The sequence below is a fragment of the Mustelus asterias genome, chromosome 13, assembly GCF_964213995.1.
Source record: "Mustelus asterias chromosome 13, sMusAst1.hap1.1, whole genome shotgun sequence".
Taxonomy (NCBI): Eukaryota; Metazoa; Chordata; class Chondrichthyes; order Carcharhiniformes; family Triakidae; genus Mustelus; species Mustelus asterias.
Genome location: NC_135813.1, coordinates 67,365,122 through 67,391,709, shown reverse-complemented (window position 1 = coordinate 67,391,709; position 26,588 = coordinate 67,365,122). Strand labels below are relative to the sequence as shown.

Genomic DNA, 26,588 nt, shown 5'->3' with positions numbered 1-26,588 from the left:
GCTGACAAGTGGCAAGTAACATTCACGCCACACAAATGCCAGGCAATGATCATCACCAATAAGAGACATTCTAACCACTGCCCCTTGACATTCAGTGGTGTAACCATCACTGAGTTCCCCCACTGTCAACATCCTTGGGGTTACCATTGACCAGAAACTCAACTGGACTCACCACATAAACACAGTGGCTACAAGAGCAGGTCAGAGGCGAGGAATACTGCGGCAAGTAGCTCACCTCCTGATTCCCCAGAGCCTATCCACCATCTACAAGGCACAAGTCAGGAGTGTGATGGGATACTCCCCACTTTCCTGGATGGGTGCAGCTCCAACAACACTCAAGAAGCTTTACACCATCCAGGACAAAGCAGCCCGCTTGATTGGCACCACACCTACAAACATTCAATCCCTCGACCACCGACCTCAGTAGCAACAGTGTGTACTATCTACAAGATGCACTGCAGCAATTCACCAAAGATCCTTAGACAACACCTTCCAAACCCACGACCACTCCCATCTAGAAAGACAAGGGTAGCAGATAAATGGGAACACCACCACCTGCAAGTTCCCCTCCAAGCCACTCACCATCCTGACTTGGAAATATATCGCCGTTCCTTTGCAGTCGCCGGATCAAAATCCTGGAATTTCCTCCTTAAAGGCATTGTGGGTTAACCCACAGCGTGTGGACTGCAGCGGTTCAAGAAGGCAGCTCACCACCACCTTCTCAAGGGCAACTAGGGATGGGCAATAAATGCTGGCCAGCCAGTGACGCCCATGACCCACAAATGAATTTTTTAAAAACTTGCTGCTTCCATTTTTTACAATTTATTGTGTCTCCCAAACTATTGAAATAAAACAAAGAACTTGCATTTCTAAAGCACCTTTCACAATATAGGATGTCCCAAAACCCATTAAGTACTTTCAAAGTGAAGTCACTTACTGTAATGTAGGAATTTATTTGTTGATGATATAGGTATCTAAATAATGCACATTAAAAATCATACACATTTCATTCATGTAATTATGAAGGTCAGGAAAGGATTCTCTCAAAAATTCAATCCAATTCAACCTACCTCATATTAAGTTGATCTTTCTCTGCACCCTAGCTATGACTGTAACACTACATTCTGCACTCTGTCCTTTCCTACTCTATGCATGGTATGCTTTGTCTGTATAGCACGCAAGTAACAATACTATTCACGGTATGCTAATATATGTGACAATAATAAATCAAATCAAATCTTTGTTACAATCTACGTTAAATAAAATGTGATGTGGCCATTTTAACATATTGGCCAAGATTTACTGCCCCGCCCGCCATGGGAATTGGAGCGGGCGAGGGGCCGGCAATGGGAAGTCCTATTGACTTTGGGTGGGATTTTACGGTTTCGGGACAAGCGAGGACCTAAAATCCCGCCCACTGTGTCCTGTTGATTAATGGGTTGGGAAATGTCGTGTTGCATTCTAAACATATCCAAATTGTTCTTCCACTCATTATCAATGAATTTAGGATTTCTCACAAGTAAGACATGTTCTTTCTGTGCCTCGAAGCAGCTAACATTACGGTTTGTCAATGCATATCGCATTCAGGTATCTCTCCGAATGTGGCCAGGCCTTTATTACCTGATTCCTGATAACCATATACATTTTCAAAATGTATCATGAAACAGCACAAGGATATTTTTGTTATAGTTGCAACTTTGAAAGAATATTTTATATGAAATTTGCTGATTTCATTAATTATGTTTTTGCCCCTTCTATAATCTGACTTACACAGTCTCCCATCACGGGTTGTAATTACACTGTGGTATCTTTCAACAATCAGCTTTAATCACTTCACACGGTCGATGTTCATAATTATGTTGTGTGTTCATTAACCAGTTGTTTGCCGGAAATGCTTCCATCATTTCTTTTTGAGAATCAAATGATTTTGCCTGTTCAGGTTTGAAGTGCCTGGTTTGCAAATTAATTGGCAGCGTAATCCAGCAGTGAAAAGTTTGTGAGTAACCTGTTCTAGCCAGAAACATTACTGCCCATGCCATTGCCTAGTTAGATCATAAGACCATAAGATATAGGAACAGAATTAGGCCATTCGGTCCATCGAGTCTGCTCTGCCATTCAATCATGGCTGATAAGTTTCTCATCCCCATTCTCCAGCCTTTTCCCCGTAACCTTTGATCCCTTTACCAATCAAGAACCTATCTATCTCGGCCTTAAATATACTCAATCACCTGGCTTCCACAGCCATATGTGGCAATGAATTCCATAGATTCACCACCCTCTGGCTGAAGAAATTCCTCCTCATCGGGGTAGCACGGTAGCACAGTGGTTAGCACTGTTGCCTCACAGCAGCAGGGACCCAGGTTTGATTCCTGGCTTGGGTCACTGTCTGTGCAAAGTCTGCACATTCTCCCCGTATCTGCGTGGGTTTCCTCCGGATGCTCCAGTTTCCTCCCACAGTCTGAAAGACGTGCTGGTTTGGTACATTGGCCGTGCTAAATTCTCTCTTGGTGTATCCGAACAGGCACCAGAGTGTGGCGACTAGGTGATTTTTACAGTAACTTCATTGCAGTGCTAATGTAAGCCAACCTGTGACACTAATAAAATAAACTTTAAAAATCTCAGTCAGTCCCACCTGGCAATATCACACACATGTACACGCACAGGCACACACACACGCACACGTATGTACATGCTAGATTCTCAATTCAATGCTAAAATATGGCAATGTGTTGAAGAAATGTGTCCCAACATTACTCTTGTCTTCTGACAATACAATCTAACTAGATATTTAATCTTCTCTGCCAGCCTCCCAGACAATGACCAGAATGTTCCATTGTTCTCCTCCGGGTGCTCTGGATTCCTCCCACAGTCTGAAAGACTTGCTGGTTAGGTGCATTGGCCATGCTAAATTCTCCCTCAGTGTACCCGAACAGGTGCCGGAGTGTGACAATTAGGGGATTTTCACAGTAACTTCATTGCAGTATTAATATAGGCTTAACTGTAACTAATAAATAAACTAAACTCAACTCGGTTCTAAAGAGGCATCCCTTTGTTCTGAGGCCATGCTGAGGCTTTGGCCTCGGATCCTAGTCTCTCCAACTAGTGGAAACATCTTCTCACGTCCATTCTATCCAGGTCTTTCAATATTCTGTAAGTTTCAATGAGAAACTTATCTCAGCCTTCTAAAATCCATTGGGTACAGACCCAAAGAAGAACAAAGAACAGTACAGCATAGGAACAGGCCCTTCGGCCCTCCAAGCATGCGCCGATGATGATGCCTGTCTAAACTAAAACCGTATGCACTTATGGAGTCCGTATCTTTCTATTCCCATCCTATTCATGTATTCGTCTAGATGCCCCTTAAATGTCGCCGTCGTACCTGCTCCCACCACCACCCAAAGTCCTCAAACACTCCTCCTACATCAAGCTTTTCTTCCTAGTTCCCAGTGTTCTTACCAAAACTCTCAAGTAAACTTTCCTATGTTCTGTTTGGTACAGGGCAGTCTGAAGATATGGTTGCAAATTCAGTGGCTGGCATGGGTAAATGCCAACCCTTCCTTACGTGGGGTGGATTTTATGAATGACGCTCTCTGGGGAGAAACTTCATGGAATGAAAAACTTCATGAAATGCAAGTGGGGAGATTGAGTGTGACTGTGTGTAGAATGTGTCGGGTGATTCAAGCATGCTGATCTCCTCACCCAGTTCCAAACCCGGACGTCCAACCCAAATCTCGATAACCACGCCATTGCCAAGGATGCCAAGTCGTAAAATCCAGCCAATAATGGTTCTCCACGTTCCTACTTTGATCTGGACTATTGAGTTGAGAGAAAGAGAGAGAGAGAGATCCTACACCAGTGAGAAAGACAGAGAGATTGACCAAGGAAAGAAAAGGTCAAGTCAAGCTTTCCAGCATCCTCTAGTGGTTAACCACAGGCACTGGCAGAGATCTAAATGGGTAACTCATGGAGATGAAATCTGTTTGAATATTTCTTTGCTAAATTGAAAATCTATTTCTCAGTTGGTAGTCCAGTTGGTAATTGCCCGACACAAGGTGGAACTGAACCTGACAGATGGGGAAAGTTCAGACCAATCCCAGGTCGTAATCAATTAGCTATTCTGAACCAGAATTGCCTTCAGTACCTTTGGACTAGGGAGGAGGAAGGAAATCACATGCCCGTGTCAGATCATTGCATGGTAATTTCTGCTGGAAAGTGAAAGCAGTGCAGGTGAGGACAGAATCAGGCCCAGCCTTAATGTCCCCCCATTCTCCAAGAGCCCATCACTAGACCCATGCAAGAGGAATAGGCACTCGATTGGACAACTGGTGCCAATGGAGCCACACATCGGCAGGAATCATCAACTTCAGGGAATCCTATCCGAGGACACTTGATATTTTGTAACCTGCTGTTCCAAGTTCCATGTTTGCTTTCCCACAGGGAACCACTCTTCCGACAACTCTGTGCCTTGACCTGGCTCCTGGAGGCTGTAACTATGGAACCGCCAAGCACAATGGGCGCTGTTACAAACTGCTGGAGTGCCAGGTAATGCTTCCCCTAGTGACAGATATTCATCTCGTGCTTTGCCTTGCTTGTTCCTTTCAGCAGCATTGATTTAGATTGTACCTTCATCAGAGTGGCAGCATCAATGAAGCTTTCTCCTCTAGTCCCCGGATAACGTGGTGCATGCAAGCACAGCCGTTGAGTTGCTTTTGCAACTTCAGTCTTCCCCACTGCTGAATTTACTGCCTTCACTTGGGGGGGATAGTTAGGGTGCTACAGTTAATCCTTGAAGGTTTGGAGATATCAGAAAACAATCTGAGTTCCTGCTCCTGCTTGCTGCTTAATGAGCCCTGCTGCAATGTGTATAATATGCAGATACCACACGAGGAAAGGATCGGGCTTCATTATCTGCAAGTCTGTTTCACGCGGTCATGATTTTCTGTCTGAACCCCATACGGTTAGGCAATGCAAACCCCATCATCTCCTCCATCCAGGCATGTTCTCTGGAGTAACGGATGAAAATGTCATTATAAATTTAGCTGTGATGAATCACTAGCTAATATTTATTTATTTAGCTATTAAGCAGACAGTATTTGTTTATCATTAAATAGCACCGCGGTTACAGTTTCTATTGTGTTAGACAACTCACCAGAATAGCATACTTCGACGTCATTCTGAAGCCAGACGGTAGGAAATCAGACACCATTATCTTTAGTTAATACTCGGTTCATTTTTTGAGAGTGCAACATTACATATTGTTAAGACCCAGGCTCGAGACTCCAGGGTGTGTTATGAAGTTAGCCTGGACCCTAAGTTTATCATTTGATTTTGACATTAGGATGAGCATGAGGTTTTCACTCCAGGTATGATTCAAGTGACCCACTAGGCAGCTTTTATCAAACAAAGTTTATTTAAGAACACAGTTAAACTATAATAAAAAGATTTAGCATAACTTTTACCAATTGCAGGATTCAAACATGACACAATATAAACATTAACAGCTAGCTATCTATGTTGTTCCAAGTCAAACACTGTCCCCCAGACATGCACCCTTTACTAGACTTGGCACAAAAACAAGTATGCTCACGTGATGCTGGGTTTTCAGCTTTTTAATATCTGCTGTGAATTGATCCTTTGAATGTTGGATTAAATCTGAGGCTTCCCAGTCCTGGAACTTTCTAAAAAGCCTCTGGAGGGAGAGATGGAGACACTGCCTTCTTCCACCAGCTTCTAGCAGCATCTGAGAAATGAAACTAAAAATTGGACTTTTCTGTGGGGAAAAAACTGTCCCCAGGCATATAACCTGACCTATCAATCATTCCCAAATCAAGCTCCACTCAGCAATCTCCAAAAGGACCATAAAACCACAGATCACTGTATTAGTCTAGATTAAAATCAGCGTGATGTCCATTACATTGCTTCAGTAACAATAAGAGGACACCGGTTACAGACATCACGGCACCAATAAAGTGCTAGGAACTACTTGAAAAACCTGCAGAGAAACATGATTAACATGCATTGCTTAAAGACACAGTGTCATCACAGTATGTCTACCTCCTATCGAACCTACACCAGGCCCAAACATTTCAAATCTGCAAACCTGACTTTGGGGAAAAAGTGCCCCAAAAGGTCAGATTTCCAAACTGGGAGACTGGATACGAACTGAAGTCAGGCCTGTCGTCTCCAGAAACAGTGTGGAGGCAGTCACAGGGTCTGTTAAGAGAATAGAGCCAACGTTTCTGTTCTCTGCACAGATGCTGTCAGACCTGCTGAAATTTTCCAGCATTTTCTGTTTTTGTTTCAGATTCCAGCATCTGCAGTATTTTTGCCTTTATTATTAAACTGTCTTCAGATATGTGCACATACCCTCCCCCCCCCCCCCCCCCACACACACACACAAACATGTATACACCATACACCTCCTCAAATTGTCAGCTGACACTGGGGTAAAACTTGGAACACTTGTATTTTGAGAGTTAATTTCGCAATCCTAATGATAGAGGATTAGAGGCATGGGGTTTTCTTATTTTTGTCATGATTACAATGCAAAGATGTTTTAAAAGTTGTGACCTGCTTGCCGATGCTGGGAGCTTGACATGGAATGCCTTTTTCCCGGCCCTGAAGCCTGCTATTTCAGAAGACCCAAATGCTTTTTACAAACATGAGAGATTCTCTGTAAATAACTATTGCAGGTTGTAAAAACTTATCACAGTTTAACGAGAAGGAAGCCGCCTGCCAGTACTGCATTAACAATGTGGTGGAGGAAAGGAGATAACCGCTGAGACTATCTCTGTAGGAAATCTTTGTCAGATGGAACTGAAGGGGTGAAGCCGCGAGGTACTTTTGAAGAGGGAAATTCTTTGCCAAGAACTCCCTTTGGCACTTACACATCTGCAGAGATACAGAATCAAATTCTAAGATTTTTTTCCATTTGTTATGCTGAACTAAACCCAGCATCGGCTTCATCAGTGGTAGGTAAAGGACCCCTACCTTGTGTCATTCTGTGCACAACTCCAGTCTCCATTTTATAAATGGTTGCAGATTTACAAAGATGATACCAGAACTCAGAGGAAAGACTGATGGAACTGGAGGCTTTTTTCTGGAAGAGAGGAGTGACAGGTGGCTTTTATGATTTTGAAGTGTTTGATTTAGTAGGCGTAGAAACTAAAGGATATAAGTAGACAATAGTCACCAGTCCTTTTTTTTACGTTCATTCATGGGACATGGGCGTGGCTGGCTGGCCAGCATTTATTGCCCATCCCCAGTTGCCCTTGGAGGGCAATTTAGAGTCAACCACATTGCTGTGGGTCTGGTGTCACATGTAGGCCAGACCAGGTAAGGATGGGGGATTTCCTTCCCTAAAGGACATTAGTGAATCAGATGGGTTTTTACAACAATCAACAATGGTTCTCAGTGGATTCTGAATTCCAGGTATTTTTTATTGAATTCAAATTCCACCATCTGCCATGGTGGGATTTGAACCCAGGTCCTCAGGACATTAGCTGAATTTCTGGATTAACAGTCTAGCGATAATACCACTAGGCCATTGCCTCTCTATGCTGCTGAATGGCCTGTTTGTGTGCTGTATTTTCAATGTAACTGTTTGCACTGATCTGAAGAATATGGATTAATTTCCCAGCCCAATACCAAAGCACTGGCCTTTCTACAAGTTCGCATAAAGGGATAAAATCTCGAACTCACAATAAATTGAAACAGAACAGATCCTAAATCCATAAATTGATTGGAGATTGATGTGCAAGGTAATGTCAAACCAGCTCTGCATGCTTAGAAGCTCAAAGGGCAAAGTTAGTGGATTGGCAGCTGATAAGAGAAAATAGAAGTTGATTATCTGGTTGAGTTGGAACTTTGAAAGTTGTACTGCACTGTTTATATCTGGGTGTGCCATTACCACTGGTCACAATGTGTGTCAATTATACTCTGCAAGGCAAACCTTCCATTATTAGGTGCAAATGATGTGTGCCAGGAGTGTGACAAAAATCACAGTGCAGACAGAGCCTCGCACTTCCAGGTATAGACATATACTAGACCACAGGGTACCCTTGGCTGTTGGAGCCTCATTGTGCTGTTCATGAGGGTGATTACAGACGCTGAATATTTATGTTTTGGGAATACAAGGGCTGCGCTTGGTGTCAATGTTTCTTTCCCTGCTTCATCCAGAACCACCTCAGCCTCCTCAGTAAGTTCATAAATATAGGAGTAGGCCATTCAGCCCATCGAGTCTGCTCCGCCATTCAATCATGGCTGAGTAAACTTTATTCCCTTTTTTTTTCTGCCCAGAGATCCAGGTGGAATGAAAAATACAGCCAGGAAAATCAATAAAGATAAATTCATCGAAACAAGGTGGGAACAGTTCATAACACAGCCCAAGGTAAAACATTCAGCTTTTCCCATAGCACTGTAGAAAATGGCATTGTTGATGGATTGATTGATGCTAGCACTGGGTACCAAGATGGTCCCCCCTGGCACCATTGAGCCCATGTTTGTCACCCACTGAGCTTATCCTGTTGAAATACCTCAACTGGGAAATGACTGAGAAAGTTACATTGTCCTATAGGAGATACTTCTGTAATAGCTCCGATTGAAACTTAACTCAATCACGAACTCTTTTTGCTTTTTGAATTTGAATGTTACGGGTTCAAGGCCTGCATAAAATCAGGGCAATGTTTCAATGAAATACTGAGGAAAGACCCCATCACACTGGCATCACTCTGGCAGGGAGTGGCCTGATAGAGCCAGTAAAGCCTGCTCCACCGAAACTAGGATGCAATCTTTAAAGGACGCTCCAATCTGTGTAAAAAATAAACTACCTTGCCACCCAATGCACATAGAGGACCCCCCTATGCAAGCACCAGGGTGAGCCCTCCCTGCAGGCATCAGGGCACACCCCCTCCCCCCAATGCACAGGCTTGGGGGCACCAATCCCCATTTCCCAAAGGAATTGGGGCACTTTCCCTGACCACATTCCCCCTTCAACAAACATTGGAGCAACACTCCACATCACAAGCATCAGGGCGCTCCCCCCCCCCCCCCCCCCCCCCCCACACACACAATCCCTTACCATGCATAAAGGCAACCCTCCCCCACCCAAATGGGCTCCCCAGAGGGGGCCCACCCCCGGCACTTGTTGAAAACCAGTAGCAATTGGGGCCAGCATAACGTCATACCGGCTGGGTGGGAAGATACATTGAGGGTGGAAGTAATGGTTGTAAAGCCCACTAATGAGATTATAATATGAAGACAAATGAGGCTCGTGCCATCTGAGGGGTGCAGTGAAGATCGGAAACCGAAACCTTGCTGGCGCAAATCCCGTTTTTGGGCTCTCACGAGATTTAGCAGCTACTATGACATTTGCGCCGTGGCTAGCGTGGCCACTACATCATGGCCACTGTCTTTGATGGTGTTGGTTAGGAGGAATGCTGGGCTGGGATTAATTGGTTCACAGCTCAGTGTGGAGCCTTTGAACTACCTTGAAGCTCGGCTGCACAAAAAACTGAACATAAATTGTCTTTGAGCCCAGTTTTACTTTTCACACCTCCTTCTCATTGTGCAAATTTTCATGTACGGGTAAAATAAAAGTCAGTCATATAGTCTCTGCAAAAGTGGTCTGAAAATGTTCTTCTGTTTCCCTGACTTTGGTTGAACAGTGCAGGGCAAACATAATGTGGCGTTCTCTTCAAAATCTAACCGATGCATTGTCCTTTAACCTTTCAGAGTTGAATCTGACTCAAGTCCATAATAATGAGATCAAAGTCTCCTCTATCAGCTGGCAGCAAGTGCCCTAATTAAGTTTGTGTCACCTCAATATGGGTGGCACGGTGGCTCAGTGATTAGCACAGCTGCCTCACAATGCCAGGGACCCGGGTTCGATTCTTGGCTTGGGTCACTGTCTGTGCGAAGTCTGCACGTTCTCCCCGTGTCTGCATGGGTTTCTTCTGGGTGCTCCGGTTTCCTCCCACAGCCCAAAGATATGCAGGTTAGGTGGATTGGCCATGTTAAATTGCCCCTAAGTGTCAGAAGGATTAGTGGGGTAAATAGGTGAAGTTACAGGGATAGGGTCTGAGTGGGATTGTTGTCGGTGTCGACTCAATGGTCCAAAGGGCCTCCTTCTGCACTGTAGGATTCTGTGATTCAATACAATGTGCCTGTGCTTAGGTGTCAGTCCAACGCCAGCATCTCCACATCATACGTGGCTGTTCGTACAATGATGTCCACTCAAAATATCTCTTTTCCAGTTCAAAAAGTTTTCTCCTCGGGTTCTGCGCTGGACATCATTACGAACCAGAAGAACCTCTCTCGCCACAATTTCACGCACCAGTGATGCCACCCCAATCCTTGGCAGTGCCTCGTCGGTGATCACCACCTCCGATGACCTCGGCGTGGGGACTCCAGCCCCAGTTTTAGAGTCCGTCTCTGAGGCTGAGGACAACGACTCCACGACAAGCAGCTCGTTCACCCAAAGCAAACAGGAGCAAGAGGAAGAGGAGCCGGTGTCTGACTGTGAGTGTAATTGATCAGCATTATGTATGTCACAGACTGGACAGAGGTTTCTGCACGTTAGTGTGCATATTAATGGGTTCAGTGCCATTCTTCCATCTTCCGCATTTGCCTGAGCTCAGCTTGCTGGGATGGTAGGATCACTCTGCAGCTGTAAAAACCAAATGGATGCAAGGCTACAACACAAAATTGCCCATAATTGGGCACTAATTGACAATAATGGGTTTAACGAGTCATTAGTGTCCTATTAACATGTTTGTGTATGTCTGCCATTTAAGTGTCACTGATAACCATTTGTTTGATTTGGGTTAATGGTTGGGTAAGAATAGTAAGAATGTTGGCGAATATATCACTAATGAATTCATAGTGCGCAGACAGGACCAAACTCATAATAAACTGGCAGTGTTGCTGAGAGAGGCTTGTATGGACAATGGTACATCGTAGGAGTGTTCTTCTGAGACTTATGTTGAGGCATTTGATGTGGGTTCAGTCGGGTATTATTTTAACTTGCTATCTAATTATTGAAGCCCTTTGATGCCAGTGGACAATTACCCACAGGCCTTAATAATTACACAAACTAAATAAGTTCCACTAAATAAGTTCTACAAGAGTATAAAAAGTACGGTGGCACAGTGGTTAGCACTGCTGCCTCACAGCGCCAGGGACCTGAGTTTGATTCCCAGCTTGGATCACTGTCTGCGTGGAGTTTGCACGTTCTCCCCATGTCTGCGTAGGTTTCCTCCGGATGCTCCGATTTCCTCCCACAGTCCGAAAGACGTGTTAGTTAGGTGCATCGGCCATGCTAAATTCGCCCTCAGTGTACCCAAACAGGCGTCAGAGTGTGGCGTCTGGGGGATTTTCACAATAATTTCATTGAAGTATTAATGTAAGCCTACTTGTGACTAATAAGTAAACTTACTTTATTAGTTAGTGTTGTTTCACTAAAAAATATTCGTAATACTGCCACACTTCCAATAGTCCTCTATTGGTTAGCTTTGTACACACATTATCCTCACTATCCTTCAGTGTACTTCAACAAGAATTAAAGAGGAAAACAATTTGATTCAACTATTGCACAATTAAAGGAGTTGACTGGACATTAATTAGCATTTTTAATGAATTTTGGTATATTTTATATTTTCAAATATGTAGTTGGAAGCAGACGTGTGTGCAGCATCCATTAATGCTAAGTTGCTAAATGCTTGTTACCGGCATGGTGGCACAGTGGTTAGCACTGCTGCCTCACAGCGCCAGGGACCCGGGTTCGATTCCCGGCTTGGGTCACTTTCTGTGCGGAGTCTCCCCGTGTCTGTGTGGGTTTCCTTCAGCTGATCCAGTTCCCTCCCACAGTCCGAAAGACGCGCTGGTTAGGTGCATTGACCATGCTAAATTCTCCCTCACTAAACGCACTGGAGTGTGGCGACCAGGGGATTTTCACAGTAACTTCATTGCAGTGTCAATGTAAGCCTACTTGTGACACTAATAAATAAACTTAAACCTCAGGTAATATAACATACTCAAATAATTGTGCTTTTCACCGAAATATATCAGCAGCTGACCCGCAAATAACTGTGCTTTGTAGCTTTCTCCTTTAAGTTACTTTGCTATTTATCTCTCTCCCTTTAAGATTCTCTAACAATTGGTTTCCTTAAATAAATATTTAGTTGCCTTTACACCCCTTCAATGTTTTCCCTGTAGCCTTTTTGACGGGATGCTATAAGATTGCAGGTTGATGAAAGAGCAATATGCTAACTCGCTTTCCTCCTTGCTCAGTGTAATAAGTCCTCAGAGGCAGAAGTCCCTTCACCAAAATCCCTTTATTTATAAGTCTGACAGCAGCATACAGAGTGCTTTCAGTCAGCAGCCTACACTCGGAGTCCCAGAGGAACTGACACACCTGGTTCAGTACAAACCAATAGGCTCCCTGATTGGCCCATCAATTTGGCCCTTAATCAGGGAGTTCATATTCTAACAGGCCCACCTCAATTGCCTGATTAAAGTCGTTACACTCGGGATTCCCTCTTTTACTTTCATAGAACAGCCTTCACTTCCTCAACAATTTACAGCCAATGACTTAATTTGGGAACATAACCACGGCGACTTGTGGGCAGACTGGACAGGAAATTTGTGTGTCACAATGCTCACAAACAACAGGAATCAAACAGTGCTTCATAAAGTATTTGTGCTGTACAGGAGCACTGAAGGATAATAGCTACTTATGGCTTGAGAATCACTTCAGATTATTTAACAATATTACCACCATAAAAAAAAACTCAGTAAAACCCAATATTATCCCTCAAATGCCAAGTTAGCTTGGATTCCCATCTCTATTTACTCATCTAACTTGTGTGTTTAGCGACGGCTTCACGCTCCATTGAAAGTTTGATCAGAGAGTGCCAGTCCTAATTTATTTATCTGTTTTCAAAGTACTTCCCCACCTTAGACAGAAGCAAGACCAGGAATGACTAATCTGCCCTGACATATTGACAGGTACGGGATCACACTGTAAGCGCCTCTCCAAGTGAAGCCAGCTTCTCCTCCACAGAAAAGCCTTTACTGTGCAAATCATGTCAGCGATTCCCGGCTTGGGTCACTTTCTGTGCGGAGTCTCCCCGTGTCTGTGTGGGTTCAACTCGCACATTTATTTGTGGGGTGCACTGACTTCACATTGAAAATGAAAACAGATTAAAACTTCCATTTTTACAGAGTGGCCAGGAATTAGATATTGATGCATCAGTGTCCCACAGTGTAATGCAGAGCCAGAATCAGTTCAATAGAATCATAGAATCCCCACAATGCAGAATGGAGAAGGAGGCCATTCGGCCCATCAAGCCTGCACCGACAACATTCCCACCCAGGTCCTCTCCCCGTAACCCCATGTATTTACCCTCCTAATCCCCCAACCGAGGGGCAGTTATGCATGGCCAATCAATCTAAACCCTACATCTTTGGACTGCCACTTCAAACACAAAATCAGATCGAATTCTGTAGCATACGACAAATGTTCTCCGCAGCTGTGATACAACATTTTACAGCCTGAACATATTTGTGGATTGTTTCACCCCTATCAATCGGGCACGGTGGCACAGTGGTTAGCACTGCTGCCTCAGTGCGTCAGGGACCTGGATTCAATTCCAGCCTCGGGTGACTATTTGTGTGGAGTCCGCATGTTCTCCCCGTCTGTGCGTGGGTTTCCTCCGGATGCTCTGGTTTCTCCCCCAGTCCAAAGATGTGCAGGTTAGGTGGATTGGCCATGGTAAATTGCCCCTTCGTGCCCAAAGATGTGTATGTTCGGGGGATTAGTGGGGTAAATATGTGGGGTTATGGGGGGATAGAGCCTGGGTGAGATGCTCTGTCAGACAGTCGTTGCAAACTCAATGGGCCAAATGGCCGCCTCCTACACTGTGGGGATTTTATGCATCTAGGTCTCAACAGTATGTAAACCAGTTCTCCCATAAATTTTCATTTTAATATATAATATCATAATCAATGGAATAACATGTGTATCATTGACTATCCAGTTGCCTATATTCTATGTACTACCCGAAGTCATACTCTGATTATCCAGTCATACTCTGATTATCCAGTTGCCTATATTCTATGTACTACCCGAAGTCATACTCAGTGGTTGGTAAGTTGATGGAGAGGATCCTGAGAGACAGGATTTATGATCATCTAGAGAAGTTTAGTATGATCAAAAGTAGTCAGCACGGCTTTGTCAGGGGCAGGTCGTGCCTTACGAGCCTGGTTGAGTTCTTTGAAAATGTGACCAAGCACATTGACGAAGGAAGAGCGGTGGATGTGGTCTATATGGACTTCAGCAAAGCGTTCGATAAGGTCCCCCATGCAAGACTTCTTGAGAAAGTGAGAGGGCATGGGATCCAAGGGGCTGTTGCCTTGTGGATCCAGAACTGGCTTGCCTGCAGAAGGCAGAGAGTGGCTGTGGAGGGGTCTTTCTCTGCGTGGAGGTCAGTGACCAGTGGAGTGCCCCAGGGATCTGTTCTGGGACCCTTGCTGTTTGTCATTTTCATAAATGACCTGGATGAGGAAGTGGAGGGATGGGTTGGTAAGTTTGCTGACGACACCAAGGTAGGTGGTGTTGTGGATAGTTTGGAGGGATGTCAGAAGTTGCAGCGAGACATAGATAGAATGCAAGACTGGGCGGAGAAGTGGCAGATGGACTTCAACCCGGATAAGTGTGTAGTGATCCATTTTGGCAGATCCAATGGGATGGAGCAGCAGTATAAAATGAAGGGTACCATTCTTAGCAGTGTAGAGGATCAGAAGGACCTTGGGGTCCGGGTCCATAGGACTCTTAAATCGGCCTCGCAGGTGGAGGATGCGGTCAAGAAGGCGTATGGCGTACTAGCCTTCATTAATCGAGGGATTGAGTTTAGGAGTCGGGAGATAATGCTGCAGCTTTATAGGACCCTGGTTAGACCCCACTTGGAGTACTGCGCGCAGTTCTGGTCACCTCATTACAGGAAAGATGTTGAAGCCATTGAAAGGGTGCAGAGGAGATTTACAAGGATGTTGCCTGGATTGGGGGGCATGCCTTATGAGGATAGGTTGAGGGAGCTTGGTCTCTTCTCCCTGGAGAGACGAAGGATGAGAGGTGACCTGATAGAGGTTTACAAGATGTTGAGGGGTCTGGATAGGGTGGACTCTCAGAGGCTATTTCCAAGGGCTGAAATGGTTGCTACGAGAGGACACAGGTTTAAGGTGCTGGGGGGTAGGTACAGGGGGGATGTCAGGGGTAAGTTTTTCACTCAGAGGGTGGTGGGTGAGTGGAATCGGCTGACGTCGGTGGTGGTGGAGGCAAACTCGTTGGGGTCTTTTAAGAGACTTCTGGATGAGTACATGGGATTTAATGGGATTGAGGGCTATAGATAGGCCTAGAGGTGGGGATGTGATCGGCGCAACTTGTGGGCCGAAGGGCCTGTTTGTGCTGTGGCTTTCTATGTTCTATGTTCTATGATTACTTGTCTCTTCAACACATGCCAATAAGGAACTTTATGCCACAATCTGGCTACTGGATGTTTTTTTTTTATCCTTGTGTCACAAAATGTGCAGTATATCTACCAAACTGATATTTTCTTGGCATTGTGGGGTAGCTATGGCGGTTGCGGACTCACAACGCTGAGGGTTAGCTGTGGGTGGCATGACAGACACAACAGTCCACAGACACAACACAAAAGTTTGTAGAAGAGTGTAGGCAGTCTGTTGAAATGTTGAAATGTCAACTTTTTAATGACATGAACTGATGATTTCTGATATTAGAAACTTCAGTCAGCTGGAGCCAGTTGAGCAGAGCTCCACGCATTATCTTAAATACCAATTGAAAGCTATATGTCTCAGATAAACAGGGCGGCATGGTGGCACAGTGGTTAGCACTGCTGCCTCACAGCACCAGGGACCCCGGTTCAATTCCGGCTTGGGTCACTGTCTGTGTGGAGTTTGCACATTCTCCCCGTGCCTGCGTGGGTTTCCTCCGGGTGCTCCGGTTTCCTCCCACAGTCCAAAGATGTGCCTGTTAGGTTGATTGGCCATGTTAAATTTCCCCTTCGTGTCAGGCGGACTAGCTAGGGTAAATCCATGGGGTTATGGGGATAGAGCCTGGGTGGGATTGTGGTTGGTGCAGACTCGATGGGCTGAATGGCCTCCTTCTGCACTGCTATGAACAAGCAATAAATCTCCATGCTGCATTCATGTTACTGGTATATCAGAAAATCTTGGCAGTTCTAAACTTGTTCCATTAGTAACATTTTTTTCAACAAACTGAACAAGCCTTCTTTTTCCCAATATTTCGTGTCACAGTAGGAAGCACAATTCTTAACACAAAGCCTGGAACATTTCAGTCAATGTGCTGTCAAGTTCCAGTTTGTCCTCGTACTAGGGGAAAGGCCAGGAGAAACAGGAGACGATGCAGGAGCTGATGTAATTCTGCATCATACTTGACTCTGTTATGAAAAGGTTGTGAGTTCCTGCGATGATGTGGCCTTTTGCAATCATTTGACATTATGTGACATCTTTAACATTGAAAGACATCCCAATGTGCTTCACAGAGCAAACATCAAATACTGGGCACTGGGCTAAAGAAGGTAATATTATGGGTCCAGTGACGAAAAGCTTACTCAAAGAGGTGGGCGATAAGGAAGAGAGTAGGTGAAAGAGAGTTCAGAGAATGTACCTAATACAGTCCCCAAAATGTTGGTAGCATTTCCCAAAATGTTGGGAAAATTCATTCACACACTCGAAGAAGGCTTGTTCAGTTTGTCGTGAAAAAAAAATGTTACTAATGGCACAAGTTTAGTGCTGCCTATAGTTTGTGATGTACCAGTAACATGATCGCAGCATGGATATTTCAGCTTGTTAATCAGGGTCATATATGGACGGAGGCAATGGCTTAGTGGTATTATCGCTAGACTGTTAATCCAGAATGTTCTGGGGACCCAAGTTCGAATCCTGCCACGGCAGCTGGTGAAATTTGAATTCAATTAAAAAACAAATCTGGAATTAATAATCTACTGATGACCATGAAACCATTGTCAATTGTCGGGAAAACTCATCTGGTTCATTAATGTCCTTTAGGGAAGGAAACCTGCCGTCCTTACCCGGTCTGGCCTACATGTGACTCCAGAGCCACAGCAATGTGGTTGTCTCCCATCTGCCCTCCAAGGGCAACTCGGGATGGGCAATAAATGCTGGCCCAGCCAGCGACGCCCGTGTCCCATGAATGAACTGTACTTAAAATATATGTGTGGAGCATTGCTCGACCGACTTCAGCTGACTGAAATTTCTAATATCAGGAAACTATTCAAGAAAGAGGAAAGGGATAAACCAGGATACGATAGGCTACTTAGTCTAACATCAATTATTGAAAGTCAGGTACAAAATAGACTTGATGAGGTATCAGAGAAGGTGAATTAAGGTAGGATAGTAGACACGGACTATCAAGAAATGTTTGGACACAATAAGTGAAATAAACTGTTTCCAGTTGCTGTAGCTTTGACAACCAGTGGGCACAGATTTAAGGCAAAGTAACTAGAGGCAACATGTCTTTATGCGACAAGTTGTTAGTACTGTATTTGGAATAGACTACCTGTTGATTCAAAAGCAGTTTTAAAAGCAAAGTGGATACATTTTTAAAATTCATTTATGGGCTGTGGGTGTCACTGGTTAAGCCAGGATTTATTGCCTATCTCTGATTGCCCTTGAGAAGGTAATGGTGAGCTGCCTTCTTGAACATGCAGTCCCTGTGATGTAGGAGCACCCACAGTGCTGTTAGGGAGGGAGTTTCCTCCCAGTACTTTGGAAGGACAAAATTCTCAGCGTAACAGGGAAAAAACAGGCAAGTGCGACTAACCGAATTGCTCTTCAAAATCGTCAGCACTGACTCAATGGGCCGAATGGCTTCCTTGTGTTATAGGAGTCTATAATAAGAAGCCAGTGTCAGGGGAATGGAGGGATCTGGGGAGGGAGGAAAGTGTCGAGCCAGAGGAGGTTACATTTTCTACCTCGTTTATAGCTGTTTGAAAATCTACCGACCACTCTGACCCTCCAAGCCAGCTCTTGCTATTGTTCCCATTTCCAATCTCCTCACTCATCAAGGTGGAGACACCACTCGTGTTGAGGGCTGGGAGCTGAAATGAGCACATTGGCTCAGTCAAGTTAGGACCATCAGAACAGCTGGTTTGCCAAAAGTCAGGGAGATGTGTGCATGTGTGTGTGTGTGTGGGAGGGAGATGTGTGTGTGTGGGAGGAAGAGGTGTGTGTGTGTGGAAGAGAGGTGTGTGTGTGTGGGAGGAAGAGATAGATCTGTGTGTGTGTGTGGGAAGGAGATGTGCGTGTGTGTGGGAGGGAGATGTGTGTGTGTGGGAGGAAGAGGTGTGTGTGTGTGGGAGGAAGAGGTGTGTGTGTGTGGAAGGGAGGTGTGTGTTTGTGGGAGGAAGAGATAGATCTGTGTGTGTGTGTGAAGGAGGTGTGTGTGTGTGGGAAGGAGATGTGTGTGTGTGTGGGAGGGAGATGTGTGTGTGTGTGTGTGTGTGTGTGAAGGAGGTGTGTGTGGGAGGGAGATGTGTGTGTGTGTGTGAAGGAGGTGTGTGTGTGTGTGTGTGGGAGGGAGATGTGTGTGTGTGGGAGGGAGATGTGTGTGTGTGTGTGGGAGGGAGATGTGTGTGTGTGGGAGGGAGATTGTGTGTGTGTGGGAGGGAGATTGTGTGTGTGTGGGAGGGAGATGTGTGTGTGTGTGTGGGGGAGGGAGGGAGATTGTGTGTGTGTGAGGGAGATGTGTGTGTGTGGGAGGGAGATGTGTGTGTGTGTGGGAGGGAGATGTGTGTGTGTGTGTGTGTGTGTGGGAGGGAGATGTGTGTGTGTGGGAGGGAGATGTGTGTGTGTGTGGGGGAGGGAGGGAGATTGTGTGTGTGGGAGGGAGATTGTGTGTGTGTGGGAGGGAGATGTGTGTGTGTGTGTGGGAGGGAGATGTGTGTGTGTGAGGGAGATGTGTGTGTGTGGGAGGGAGATGTGTGTGTGTGCGTGTGTGTGGGAGGGAGATGTGTGTGTGTGTGTGTGAGGGAGAGATGTGTGTGTGTGGGAGGGAGATGTGTGTGTGTGAGGGAGGGAGGGAGATTGTGTGTGTGTGAGGGAGATGTGTGTGTGTGGGAGGGAGATGTGTGTGTGTGTGTGTGTGGGAGGGAGATGTGTGTGTGTGTGAGGGAGGGAGATGTGTGTGTGTGTGTGTGTGGGAGGGAGATGTGTGTGTGTGGGAGGGAGATGTGTGTGTGTGTGTGGGAGGGAGATGTGTGTGTGTGTGTGTGTTGAGGGAGAGATGTGTGTGTGGGAGTGTGCCTGCTCTTTCTAAAACCTAAAAGCAAGAAACAGACGAGTGTCATTAAACCTCATTTACCTTCAACTAGAGCTATGGGCCTGTTACTAAAATTGCTGCAAGGAAGATAGAGTGTTACCTGAATAGTGCAGATAAATGTGTACTGATCTGCATGCAATCTAGGTCTGGGGTCCAAAATGCAAACATCACATTGTTGAATTTGAATATTAATACAGGGAGAGGTGATGGCCTAGTGGTATTATCGTTAGACCATTAACTCTAAAGCTAATGTTCTGCGGACCTGGGTTCGAATCACGCCACGGCAGATGGTGGAATTTGAAATCAATAAAAAAAATCTGCAATTAAGAATCTACTGATGACCATGAAACCATTGCCGATAATTGGAAAAACCCATCTGGTTCACTAATGTCCTTTAGGGAAGGAAATCTGCCATCCTTACCTGGTCTGGCCTGCATGTGACTCCCGAGCCACAGCAATGTGGTTGACTCTCAACTGCCCTCGGGCAACTAGGGGTGGGCAATGAATGCTGGCCAGCCAGTGACGCCCATGTCCCATGAATCAATGCACTACTAACCTCACCAGCAACATTATTGTGTAGTATATGAACTGATCGTGGAATCAAATAATCTCAAACCATCAGTCGTGATTGCATTGCAGCTTTTATTCATCCTGTGTGGTTTTTATAATTCATTCTTAATGCCCCTCACGTTATTGCTTATCCCTAGTTACCCTCGGGATTGTGGGTTTGTGCACTTCCCTTTCACTCCAGGGATGTGGATTTACATTCAGGACAAAGCAATGAGATGGAAAGCACTTCTCCGGCTTTACAGCACCTGCGTGAACCCCATTTGGAAACACCTTCAATGTAATTACTCTCGGGGAGCAACCCACGGTCCAAACTACCCATGGTTCAGCAGGCTCATTCTGCTCCTGTTATTGGAACTGACTTCACACACTGGTTCAGTGAGGGTGTTCTGGGATTACAAGTTAATTGGGTGTTGTTGAGGGATCTTCAGTCCTCACACACACTGGGAGTGTTATATAACAATAAAAGTACGAATGTGGTTCACTGCTATCATTGATATCTTTCATTTTGCCAAACTCATGAGAAAAAAGGTTGCTTTCTGTGATATTGCTTACAGATTTATTTATGATGATAATCTGGAAGGGTTTATTTTGTAAAAGAGAATTGCACTTTTTGATAATGATTTGGAGCGAGTGCCTTATACAATTTGCACCATTCTAGATTTAGCTGGATACAAATTGCGAATCCGTTGTGGGTGGTATCTTCAGTCTTCATGATGCAGGGACATATCAGCGTTCTGCTGATATGTCCCTGCATGGCTGAAGATACCACCGACAACATATTCGCAAGGAGAGATCAGCCATGATCTGATTGAATGGTGTAGCAGACTGGAAGGACTGAATTTGCCTATTTCTGCTCCTAATTCCGATGTTCCAATGTTCCTATAAAACCCTACGTGCCTCAGCGGCACCCATCTCTCCCAGTAGGGCGACAGAGACGCTCCAACTGCTATTACTTTGATTGGGTCAGCAGCATGAGGGACCCACCCACCATTCTTCATTGGATGACAAGTTTGGAGGTTCCCAATGAGAAGGCCACCTCTGGGAGTATCACTGCACTGGCCTCGCTGCCGGATAAGTGCGTTCTCGGGATCCCCAATTGGTCCCGACATTGAGATCCTAAAGCCCATGGGAAAATCCTGCCCAAAACTTCTGAGACTTTTGCAGTGAGACATTAGAATATGGAATGTCTATCGGAAATAGCGACAGAACCAAAATCAATGACTTTTAAAAGGAGTGTGGATAGATACTTAAAGAAGATAAAGTTAAAAGTGTATGGGGAGGGAAAGGAGAATGGGACCATATAGGGACTTTATAGGGAGTCAGCACATATAGAACCCCGGAATCCTTACAATGCAGAAGGAGGCCATTTGGCCCAATGTGTCTGCACTGACTCTCCGACAATAGCTGTGTGCTCTATCAAATGTGCCATTCTCTCAATCGGCCTGAAGAATAAGATGATAAGATCTTCAGCAGCCCGGGTGGAAGGCTGAAAAAAGGTGTAATCAACAAAGTTCCATTATTTCAATTTAGAAGTGGTGGTGGGAGGGCAGCACTTTGTAATATCCAAGCACATTGTGTAAAGCTGCAGCCAAAATCTCTGTGAGAAACCACACGTTAGAATGCTGCCCTATTTCAAATCGGATTCCACAACGGACCCGAACACTCAACTGAAAAATAAATGCAGCACAGAATTTTAAATAATCTATTGAAACTCACCACAAGGTGGAAGACTTTCTAATCATCGAATCATAGAATCCCTACAGTGCGGAAGGAGGCCATTCGGCCCATCGAGTCTGCACCAACCACAATCCCACCCAAGTCCTATCCCCGTAATCCCATACATTTACCCTAGCTAGTCCCCCTGACACTAAGGGGCAATTTTAGTATGTCCAATCCACCTAACCCGCACATCTTTTGGGAGGAAACCGGAGCACCCGGGGGAAGCCCACGCAGACACGAATGTGTAGACTCCACACAGACAGTGACCCAAGCCAGGAATCAAACCCGGATCCCTGGCGCTGTGAGGCAACAGTGTTAACCACTGTGCCACCATGCCACAGAGCAGCCATTGGTGTAGTTCGATGGTGATACATCTTGCATTTCTGGATTTCATTGTGTGAGGATTAAACAGTATTGGGGATTGGGAACTGGGAGCTATTGGGTGTTTTGTTTCAAGTAATTTTTGTTTCAGAAGTATAATTTACTCATAAATTTCTGAAGTTACTGGCGATACAATCCAGATCGGTTAGTCACAGTAAAACACATGGCCCTCGAGTGTCTCACGCAACTGACACCACAGATTATACTTACATTTATAGTACATATAGCCTTTTCCTCAGCCCTACACTCCAAACAGTTTTGCACTGCACTTCCAGACCCTCAAGTTTGTTTCAAAGAAATGGTGAAGGTCGTTGTCTCTGGTAGAAAGACTCCTTTTCTCCAATTAGTTCCTCATCCCTTTGCTCCTCCTTTAAAGATGCCAAATAAACTTGGTGTCCAGTTCTGCAGGCAGCAGCAATCTTTGCCATCTCACGTCATTGCCATTCAATCCTATGTGAACATTAGTAGCCAAGTACTTCCTGTCAAAGAATCAGGGTGGGATAGTATCATAGAATCCCTACAGTGCAGAAGGAGGCCATTTGGCCCATCGAGTCTGCACCGACCACAATTACACCCAGGCCCTATTCCCATAACCTCTCATATTTACCCTAGTTAATCCCCCTGACACTAAGGGGCAATTTAGCATTGCCAATCCACCTAACCCGCACATCTTTGGAGTGTGGGAAAAAACCCAGGCAGGCAAGGGGAGAACGTGCAAACCCCACACAGTCACCCGAGGCCGGAATTGAACCCAGGTCCCTGGCGCTGTGAGGCATCAGTGCTAACCACTCTGCCACACCCACCGTGCCTTTATGACTGCAACAGCTAAGCAACAGGAAGGCCACTCCTGCAGACCATTTCACAACCATTCATACTTGCAGTGGGAGGGATAGGACTCGTACCTTTCTCCAGTGATATGAATAGAAAGACAAGAGGCAGGCTTTTTCCTCCCTACGTTGTGGGATTTGATTTCAGAGTTAAATCGAGTTCCGAAGCTCACATTGTGGTCACACAGTGATCATTTTCCCCCAATTGGCCAATTAGTCAACAGAGGGGAGACTCGTCATCCAGTTAAGGAGATTCTCCAGCACTGAAAGAGCTGCCTTTTCAGGTGAGTATGAGAGAGGTGCCTCAAGGTGCAAGTGCTCTCTCGTGGGCTTTTAAAGCTTTAGAATAAAGGATGGAGTCAGCAGCCAGGCCACCACAGTGGAGGGGAAATTCTAAGACAAGGCAGCCTGTAGCTGAAGCCCAGTTGAGGGAGAGGGCCTGAAAGCCTGCCTGGGACTCTGGCCCCCTAGCCTGCCACGTGGAGGCCACCTCCACGCAGCTGACCTACTCCCTGATACCTCAGGAGGAACATGGAGACTGACTCTTAAAATTCCAATTTGCTACATAGAGTGGGCCTTAAATGACCTTTGAAGTGTCTTAATTCGCTCCCCAGCACTTGCGGGCGGGTACCCCTACTGGCCCCATCCCGCTTCTGAGAAAATGGCCCAGGGTGGGACAGTATCATAGAATCCCTACAGTGCTGAAAGAGGCCATTCGGCCCAACAGGTCTGCATCGACTCTCTGATAGAGCCTCCCACCCAGGCCCTCCCCACTGCCCTATAACCCCACACATTTACCATGACAAATCCACCTAACCCACACATCCTTGGAAACGGGAACACCCAGAGGAAACCCACGTAGGCATGGGGAGGACGTGCAAACTCCACACAGACAGTGACCCATGACAGTTTTGGAACTCCAAGCAGCGATGTGAAATCCTGCACCTGCCCTCCTCCGTGCTCATCCCACTTGGTTCTAAAATTTCAGTCCACGGCAATGTATAAGAAGCAGCGAAATCTGACCACCTTCTCTGAAATCTGCATTTTGCCTTTCCTGACAGATCTTCGAAAACTGTTTGACACTGTGCATCAGAGCATAAGGAAGGACCTTGAGAGAGAAGAGATGAATCCAAGGAACTGTGAAGAAAGGTACATGAATTTTGATGTATTACAAGTGAGGGCTTTTGCTGCTCTTGTCATAAGGTACACTTTAACACAGTGAAACATCCTGAACACTTTTAACATGGAACAAATAATCAGGCCAGTAGGATTGGGGGGACAGAGTTGGAAACAGGGGTGGAAGTGATGCCAGAGTGTTAGTTTTTTAGGAAAAGAGGTAGAAAAAGAGGGAAGACACTTGGGGAAAGATTTCCACAGTGCAGCACAGTGACTGGATGTGTTTTGATTATGGGAAAAAGTAGGCTTGAGGAGTGCAAAGGAAAGCATTTTCATAGGAGCAGAGAGTGCAGGCAGAAACAACAAAAGAGCTGGAGCAAGTGTAGGGTGGGCAAGGCTGTGGAGGGCAATGCAATCCATCCACATTATTCTGGAAATATGCAGTAGATTGAAAGGGAAAATCAAAGAATTAATTCATTGATCATAGATTGTAGGAGATCATAGAATCCTACAGTGCAGAAGGAGGCCATTTGGCCCATCATGTCTGCATCAATTCTCTGCTAGAACATCTTACCTAGGCCGTATTCCCATAACCCCACACATTTACCCCACCAATCTCCCGAACCTACACATCTTGGGACACTAAGGAACAATTTAGCATTGCCAATCCTCCTAACTTGCACTGTAGGAGGAAACCGGAGCACCCAGAGGAAAACCACACAGACACGGGGAGAACATGCAAACTCCGCACAGACAGTCACCAGAGGCCGGAATTGAACCCGGGTCCCTGGCACGTGAGGCAGCGATGCTAACCACTGTGCCACTGTGCCACCCGCATGCTGGAATGGAGGTTGGATTCAGCATTTGGATCAGAGCTGAGCTGCCCAGTGAAGTTCCGTAATAATGGATGGGATTTTCTGCCAGCCTCGACCCACACCATGTTTTGCGGCAGCAGAAGTGGCCCACCATTGTCCGGTAGCGAGATCTTCCGGTCCCATCGCTGTCAATGGGGTTTCCTGTTGTTCGCACCCTCCAATGCCAGGGAATGACCGGCGGTGGCTCGGTGTCAGCAGGACTGGAAGATCCCACCAGTGGGGATGGCCAAACAATCCTGCCCATCGAGTATCCATAAAGAGAATAGTAGGATCCCTGAGGCTGTGGCATGGGGTTTCTAGTGTGGGCTAACCAGTGCAGCTTCTTACTTTGAATTCTTAATTGAACAAATTACTTAATATTTGTTATTTGTATTGAATGTTTCTCTTTCCAGTGTCTGGGGGATTCCTGGTCCATTTGCACAAGATCACAATTTGTGACCCTTGATTATCTATCGATTTCCACTGCCCCTGTTTATGCCAGTTAATGAGGGCTCCACTGCCCAATGCTAATTTTCCAACATAGTTTGAAACATATTTGACGTGCTAGGAAATGTTTCTAGTTAGCGATCTCCGGTTTAATGAATATTTCTATTCTTGGGATCATACATTATCCACTGTGACTTTTCTCTGAAGTACCAATTCCATACCAAGATCATATTTCCCACACAGAGGCCTAACTATTAAACTCACTTTTCCTACAGATATTGCCCACAGGAAGGTTTAGTGGTAGAAACACAATCCAGCCGATTACTTTTTCGATTTGAAGCCGGGAACATGCGATGTCGCTGGTTTTTGTCCCTCATCCACATTTTCCTGCCTTCTCCCCATCGCTCTTCAACCCATTACCAATTAGCAATCTGTCTAACTCCTCCTTATCCTGAAAGACTGAATTATAGTTCATAAATTCATAAGATACAGGAGCAGAATTAGGCCATTCATAGAATCCTACAGTGCAGAAGGAGGCCATTCAGCCCATCGAATCTGCACTGGCCACAATCCCATCCAGGCCCTATCCCCATAACCCCACGTATTTATCCTAGCTAGTCCCTCTGACACTCAGGGGCAATTTAGCATGGCCAATCCACCTAACCCGCACATCTTTGGACTGTGGGAGAAAACCGGAGCACCTGGAGGAAACCCACACAGACAAGGGAAGAATGTACAAACTCCACACAGACAGTGACCCAAGCCAGGAATCGAACCTGGGTCCCTGGCACTGTGAGGCAGCAGTGCTAACCATTGTACCAGCATGCCGCCCCATTCGGCCCATCGAATCTGCTCTGCCATTCGATCATTACTGATATGCTCCTCAACCCCACTTTCCTGCTTTCTCCCCATAACCCCTCAACCCATGACCAATTATAAATCTGTCTAACTCCTCCTTAAATTGACTCACTGTCCCAGCATCCACCGCACTTTGGGGTAGCAAATGTACAGCATCCAAAGCTCACGGGATGCAATTTTGATGCTAGCTGCGTGTAATGAAGATTCTCTTTCTGCTTTTAGTTCAACAGCAGCCCTGAGTGATGGGAAAAGAAATGCTGTGGCCAATTACAGCACAGAACAACAGACTGACCTCAATAAACCACAGCAGAGGCCAAAAAGGTACTTTCCAGATTAAGGCTGGCACCTGCATAAATTGGCTGCAATCCTAATTTGTATGTTGAAAGCAAGGAGCATAAAGTCAATGTTACTGATGTCCATTTCCATTTGGTATAAAAC

At 45.5% G+C, this 26,588-nt stretch overlaps 1 protein-coding gene across 1 annotated transcript in view; it reads left to right on the top strand.

Moving 5' to 3' along the window:
* LOC144503144 (coiled-coil domain-containing protein 60-like) overlaps nt 1-26,588 on the top strand; it is a 106,254-nt gene that overhangs the window by 64,388 nt on the left and 15,278 nt on the right. Inside the window, exons 6-10 of the mRNA XM_078227655.1 lie at nt 4,438-4,542; nt 8,299-8,389; nt 10,254-10,518; nt 23,937-24,024; nt 26,373-26,471. Of these exons, the coding sequence (XP_078083781.1) occupies nt 4,438-4,542; nt 8,299-8,389; nt 10,254-10,518; nt 23,937-24,024; nt 26,373-26,471 (648 nt within the window). The remainder of the gene's footprint in view (nt 1-4,437; nt 4,543-8,298; nt 8,390-10,253; nt 10,519-23,936; nt 24,025-26,372; nt 26,472-26,588) is intronic.